General features: G+C 34.2%; 1 protein-coding gene across 1 annotated transcript; it reads left to right on the top strand.

The window, feature by feature from the left end:
* The first annotated feature begins 3,620 nt into the window (after window positions 1-3,620).
* LOC136065780 (DAR GTPase 3, chloroplastic-like) lies at window positions 3,621-7,236 on the top strand. Its single transcript, XM_065769426.1, has 7 exons — window positions 3,621-3,901; window positions 4,446-4,589; window positions 4,710-4,826; window positions 5,203-5,346; window positions 5,430-5,516; window positions 6,073-6,188; window positions 6,667-7,236. The coding sequence occupies exons 1-7, from the start codon at window positions 3,758-3,760 to the stop codon at window positions 6,890-6,892; spliced, it is 978 nt and encodes a 325-aa protein (XP_065625498.1). The 5' UTR covers window positions 3,621-3,757; the 3' UTR covers window positions 6,893-7,236.
* Window positions 7,237-7,502: the final 266 nt, after the last annotated feature.

Genomic DNA, 7,502 nt, shown 5'->3' on the forward strand with positions numbered 1-7,502 from the left:
ACACTTTCTCACTCACTACCCTTACATGAATCCCACCTAAATATAGGGTTTCTAAGTGATGAAATACAAGCAAATTGGCACAGAATAAAGCCAACAAGATGGTTGATTAAATTCAACCTTACAATCTCCTTCTTTGGCTATTCCGTGAAAAAACCCTACAACAAACTCTAGACTTAACGCGTGAGTTGGGAACAGTTGGAAAACTCACTCACACCTAACTCTAGAATCTGTGAAGCTCTTGAACCATAAGACCAAATATCTCCTGAAACACAACAACACAACAAGTTCATTGTATGCAGAAAACTTGTAATGCATATGGAACAAGCACAATGTGATCAAGAAAAATGGGATAAATCAATAAACCATGGCTTGACCAAACAGGCAATCACTATATACTAGTGATCGCAACACTCATTCACTCAAGGAATTAACATCCGGACATGCAAGCTAATAAGCTTATTTGCAAAGTATGATTTGCATGTCCAACACTCAACCAATGCATAAAACATATATGCATCTTGGAACAAGATCCTACAAGGGCACAAGAGTGATGTACTTAAAGAAAATGCATGACATTTAACATCAAGTACTAACGCTACAAAGCATGGGTACATAAACCTTAAAAGCTTACAAAAGCAACAGGTACAAAACAACATAAAATACTGAACAATATCTTAAGTATTAATAAACCATTGTTTCAAACCTTTAAACCAAACATTTTAACCATAGTGTATCAAAACCATAATGAGAGAATTAACCAAACATAACATAAAGTAAAAACTGAAAAATAAATTGAATAAACACTATTATGACATGCTCCCCCTCAAAATGGCACTCCCCCTCAAGAGCTGCCCCTCAAAAATTAAACCATAATGAGAGCATTAACCAAACATAACATAAAGTAAAAACTGAAATATAAACTGAATAAACACTATTTATGACATGCTCCCCCTCAAAATGGCACTCCCCCTCAAGAGCTGCCCCTAAAAAATTCTCCCACTTTTTGACCGGAATGGCCAAAGGGTCATTGCTGGGTGTTAAGGCTATCAAACTTGGCTGAAAGTACGTTGAGCTGATCTTGAATAGCTGCCATCCTGTCAGTATGCTCATTCTAAACTTCTCTGAGTCCATCAATCCTTTCCAAGATTATCTAAAATTCATCTTGAAAGTTCAAAAAGGGTATAAAACATCTTTGAACGTTTAGACCCCAAATAACAAAAATACCAATTCAAGCTTTATATCAAACAATTTATGTGCGGAATATGATAACAAGCTTATAATTGAATTGATAGAACAATCTAAGCCAAATATAAACACATCCACAGCAGTAAATATAAGGCAAATATAAAGGGAAAGAAGATGCAAACACACAGACAATACACGATGTGTTATCGAAGAGGAAACCGAAGTCCTCGGCGTAAAACCTCTCCGCCGCCCTCCAAGCGATCAAATAATCCACTAAAGAATGTAGTTGGGATAAATGAACAGCAGAAGACCCTCCAAGCCTAATCTACCCAAGTACCTAAGCCCTCCAAGCTTCTTGCTCTAATGAGGTTACGCCGAACCTATTTCTTCTCTAGCTTCTCGGATTCCGCTACTTGACCATAGCATCAATCAATATATATTGGTTCCTTTCCAAACTGCTTCCCAAAGCACCAAATGGACCTTCTCACAGACGTGGGTGTGGTGAGACAAGGGTTTGGTAAATGACCTCTCAAGGGTATGACAATGGAGAGGAAGAGAGTAGAGGAATTTAAAAAAAAAAAAAAAAAAAAAAAAAAAAATCCTAGCTAGCCTAGTATTAAAAAGAGACATTATTTTATTTTTGTTTGTCTTTTTTGGTAAATGATTGTATCTTAATGTATTTAGAAACAAAGATTTTGAGTATTTATAATTTTTTAATACTATATGGATACCTATTTGGAGTTTTTTTTTTTTTCTCTCTCTCTTTATACTCTAGGCCCTGCTAGCTTAAAATCCAGGGTCCGTCCCTGTTTTAGGGCAAATTACAACTTACCTATATATGATTTGACTGGAATTTAAGTTGCTTCCATATGGTTTAAAATTTGACACTTTACCATTTGAGGTTTGACCGAAATTTTAGTTATCTATTTGTAGTTTGAAATTCCATTATACAAGTGTTCCAATGAATTGCTTTTTTATTATCTTATTTGATCTTGTATTTTATGTTTTTAGTATTTTTGGAGGAAATAGACATAAAAGTGGAGCAAAATTACATATTTAGTTCTGTTTTTAATAGATGTGGGTTACAGAAATCTAACTGAGCTAACTTCAAGTGAGTAAAGTGTCAAATTTTAAACTACAGATAAGTAACTTAATTTCGACCAAACCACAGGTAAGTAAGTTGTAATTTGCCCTATATTCTACTTGTATAGCAAGGTTTTGAATTTTTTTTTTTCATTTTATTCTTTATTTACTTCATAAAGTGAAGGAAAAAAAAAATTGTGGTTTGGTGGTAGAACATAAAGTAGAATACTAAAAATATGATAAAAAAAAAATTAAACTGCTTGCAAAGAGTTTGTTTAAAAAAAAATCATCTTTTTTTGAAATGAAATTAATCGAATTTATGGTTTAAATTAAATTTGAAAAATTGAAAGGAAAAATCTTAGTTTCCATTATACTAGTATGGTTCAAAGTGCTTGTACTGGGCTTGACTAGGTGTACTCGAACTAGGGAGCACACCTAGTCAAGCCCAGTACAAGCACTTTGAGACCAAGAGCCCAACCAACTTGGCCAACCTTCTAGGTTACGTCGTAGAAACATGTTACTATAATACAGGGCCGGCTCAAGGCCTAGGCAAGTTAGGCCTAGGCCTAAGGCCCCACCCAAAATAAAAAAATCACCTTAGAAAAAAAGGCCCTACATCTCATGGTTAAAGGCCCAAATTTTTATGAAATTATATATATTTTTATAAAATTATGCACTTTTTTTATTAGTAATGTTAAAAATACTATAAATTTTGCTATTAGTTTACAAATTGTCATATTACTAATCACAAAAAAGTGACTTAAACATTCATTAGTTAAATTGATGAATTTAATCAATCAAAGTCAATGTCACATAATATTGTGAACATTTTATAGTGTTTTTTCAATATACAAGACCAATAGAACCCTAATCTAATTGAAATCCTAAAATGTTTCAAAAAAAAAATGTTGCAAATGTGTTAAATCATTAATTATAAATTAATCTCTCCTAACAATTTGAGACTTTAATTTTTGTAATTGTAATATATTTTTATTTTTATTTTTTATTAATATTTATGGTTCAATTATGATATTCAAGTCTCTATATGAAATTAACATTAGTTTCATGGGCATTATTCATCAAATTATATATTTAATGTATCAAATTAACTTAAAAGACTACATAAATTTTTCGCCTTAGACCCCAAATTATGTTGAGCCGCTCCTGATAACAGAAACCAAATGAAATTAATCACAAGTGGCTAAAATATTAAATTTTAAACTACGAGTAGATAAAGTGAACACGACTCAAACCAATATTAGGTTTACTGTAATTTCCCTGATAATTAACATAACCCATATATCCCTTCCAAGCATACGAGTCGTGAGTGTAGTGTATCCATGCCAGAAAAAGAAAAAGAAAAAGAAAAAAGTCCAATTGTTTTTATTTTTAAAACCATTGCGGATAAACGTCAATTGGGTATCATTCATTCATTTGTGGGGGGGCAAAAAACTTACACAGACTAGTGTTACTATCACTGCAGTAGCTAATGGCAGTTCAGCTCTCAGGTCTATGGCTGCCAAACTCTCAACTCCTAGGAAACTTTCTTCAATGCCCAAGAACCAAACCCAAGTTATCTTCAACGACTCTCTCTGCCACAGCTTCTCTCTCATCCCCACCACCCACCATCCAGGCATGTCAATTACCAAACCCTTCTTGTTATATGAAAACAATTTTCATTGCTGTTCTTGTTTAATTGCTTAGAAAACTGAAGAATATGTAGGAAAATAGAACTTTAGTCTTTTCTTTTATGTGGGGTTTGGGGTACGGGAATTACAAATATTTGAGTGGAGGGTGTTCGGTATTCACAATTTCCTTTTAGCTGATATTGTAAAAAATGATTTTTTTTTTCATTGCGTTTTCACAGCAACCTATCAAAGTTTTGATTTTTGTGTGGGTTTTGTTTAGTTTTTGTTAGAATTGAGTTGCTTTCTGCAAATGGGTGGTGGGTTTGAATTTGCTGCTGCATCTTGATTTTTTTTCCCATTTAAATATTTTTATATGGAGCTTAAGTAAATACATGTTGAATTCTTTTTTTTTTTTGAGGAAGGACATGTTGAATTCTTGATATAGAATACTATGAATTGTAGGCTGAGATTTTTTAGTCTGGCACTACCTGTATATCCTCTACATGTAGATTGAATGGGTTAACATAATTGTGGATGAAAATATTACAGATTGTTGGTGGGAAAACTCCCAGTTGGTATGAGAATGGGAATGGCAATCCCAATAGCACATTAGATGGCTCCCAAATTGAGAGCGATTGGGTTGATCTTGATGCCGATCTTTATTACTGGACAAAGGCACTGCGTCCGGTTCAGGTATGAATAAGGGGAGGTCTATCCCAATTGAATATTCAAGGTGGTTTTGGATTAGATTCCAATAATTGGGATTGATGCTTTCTAGTTCAATATGCTTATTGGGTGCTGGCAACTGGACAGTGGTATCCTGGTCATATTGCAAAAACAGAAAAGGAGCTTAAAGAGCAGCTGAAGTTAATGGATGTCGTGATAGAGATAAGGGATGCAAGAATTCCCATGTCCACAAGTCATCCTCAGGTTAGAGTTTTGTAATGGATTTTTGCTGCTTTAATGTAATGTGAACCATTTATAACATGTTATATATGTATAATGTGTACTACTTCATCTGAAAATTGTTGTAGTTGTAGTTGTTCATAATGTCTTCTCTTTCCTCTTTGTACTTGAGATCTAAGACTTTTCTTTTTTCTAAATGTTGCCTGGTTGGAACAAGATATGTGTATGCATAATTTAAAGGAGGTTGATTAGTTCTTTAATTCGTGCATTAATGTTTATTGTTACCTAGAACTGTTAAAAGTTTTATGCTTCCTAGCTGCAATGGAATAACTATCTTTGGATGGAAGAGTTGAAACAAAAATCATAGGTCTCATCCTGCCTATTACTTGTTCTTGAGCAGATGGATTCATGGCTTGGCAATAAGAAAAGAATTTTGGTTTTGAATAGAGAAGACATGATATCCACGGCAGACCGGAATGCTTGGGCGACTTATTTTGCAAGGCAGGGAACGAAGGTTGTCTTTTCCAATGGGCAACTTGGAATGGTACCTAAACGAAGGATCCTCTTTCAAATTTCCTTAGTCTGGACATCAAACAGAGTATAATTATTCTTATGTGACAAGTACAGGGCACTATGAAGCTAGGGCGGTTAGCGAAGGTATTAGCGGCAGATGTAAATGTCAAACGAAGAGCTAAAGGGCTACTTTCACGTCCGGTGGGTTCCTCACATCAAGTGAAAACCAATGTGAAACCTTGTTTATTTACTTACTTTTCAGTCTCTTACTTACCTGCGACTTTATTGCCATACATTTGTCTTGTCCTGTTGAAAAATTTGAAGTGCATTTTTGCATAGATTAATTTTTATCTGCCTACTTACTAGACAGTTTATTCTCCATAAGAGCAACCAAACTTAGTTGATTTTTGGAGCAGAATATTATTTTCCAATTAGTCCTTGAGATAATCTTTAGAAGTTGCTGAAATTAAACTTTTGAACAATTTTTAATTAGTATTTGAAGTTTTTAGAAAGTTGTTAGTTCATGTATGTACTTTGAAGAGAACTTTCAAGATGGTTGCAGATGGTTATTTTTCTAAGATATTCTTTTTTCTTGCTAATCTATCTCTCTTTCTCTCTCTAATCTTTGGATAAGAAACAAATGAGTATTAATGCAAATTGAATTGTCCTTTTCTTCATAAAATTGATAACTTTTCACATATTATGCTCAAAAAAGTGATTCTTAAGTTTGAACAAGAATTACATTATCATTGAACAGGTTCGAGCTGGTATAGTTGGATATCCAAATGTTGGAAAATCTTCTTTAATCAACCGTTTGCTGAAGCGGCGAATGTGTCCAGCAGCTCCTAGACCGGGTGTTACAAGAGTATTGAAGTATATATTTTCATCTTTTTAATTTTTATAGAAGCTTTCAGTGCTAGGTTTAAAGTCATAATTCTTGCATTGATTGCACTCCTAGAAGGATCAAGAGATTCAAATGTATTGAAATAAAGGATAAGCTTGGAATTTGGTGAAACATTAAAATGCCAAGGATGTCAAACAATCCTCCCCACCCCCAAAAAAGGAGAAAGAAAGAAAGAAAATAAGAGAGAGAATCTTAAGAGTTTAGATTGGCCTGGTAATATAATGGAGACTTGAAATTCTGAAAATCACCAAAGCTTGAAGCCAATTAACCTAAATAGTCAAAATTTCAAAACTGAAGACTTCTGGAAATACTGCACTCTCTAAAAATGTTTAAAAAGAGTATGTTCTGTTTGTCATCCATGACATCAATGTGCAGCAGAAATTCTGGCTCTTGCTCTTTCACTATGTCCTTTCATTTATAACTTATCTTTTGTGTTCATATCAAAAGGTGGGTTCGTTTTGGGAGTGACCTTGAGTTACTAGATTCTCCTGGAATAATTCCAATGCGGATTAGTGATCAGAGAGCAGCTATAAAGCTTGCTATATGTGATGACATTGGAGAGAGATCCTATGATGTTGCTGATGTTGCTGCAATTCTTGTACAGATATTGACGAGGATTCCATCAGTTGGTAAGCATTGTGTCTATCCATTGACTGAATCTGCTCTCTCTTGATTGTTAAGAATACTTGTTGAATAAGGTTAGGTTTCTGGTTGCACATGTAAATAAGTTGCAATCAGCAAAACATTGCTTAACTAGTGGATACTATTCAATTCCTTGTTCTGCCTTTCGTTGGGATGTAAAGAAACAATCTAAGCTTTTTAGGAAATATAATTTCTAAAAGTTCAAGTTTGGCTCTGGTGTTATCCTGGCTCAAAGGGAACAATATTGCAGATGAGCAAAGTGGACTCAGTGTTATAAGTCTAGAGACTTCTCAAATCACTAATTCTTTTGAGTTATTGAGTGGTGAATTGTGTATTAATCTAAGAAGGAAGATCTAAATCATGGTTGGGGCAGGGTTGGGGTGTGGGGCTCTTGGGATTTGATTACTTCAGTAGTTTTGACTTGTGATCCTGTCTTTTGTACTGGATCAATTTGTTCACTGTATGAAATTTCGAGACCTGTAGGAAGATGGAGAGAGAGTAAACGGATAATTGGTGCAAAATGCTGTCAAGTTGCTTTAGTAATCACATGCTAAATGGATACAAAGCTTTTAAAACTGTGTAAGAATGTGCTCCTATTAACCCGTATGCTGTTTTCTCTTCCTTTTTTTTTTTTTGTTGGG

This window comes from Quercus suber, unplaced genomic scaffold, assembly GCF_002906115.3.
Source record: "Quercus suber isolate HL8 unplaced genomic scaffold, Cork oak 2.0 scaffold_1157, whole genome shotgun sequence".
Classification (NCBI taxonomy): domain Eukaryota; kingdom Viridiplantae; phylum Streptophyta; class Magnoliopsida; order Fagales; family Fagaceae; genus Quercus; species Quercus suber.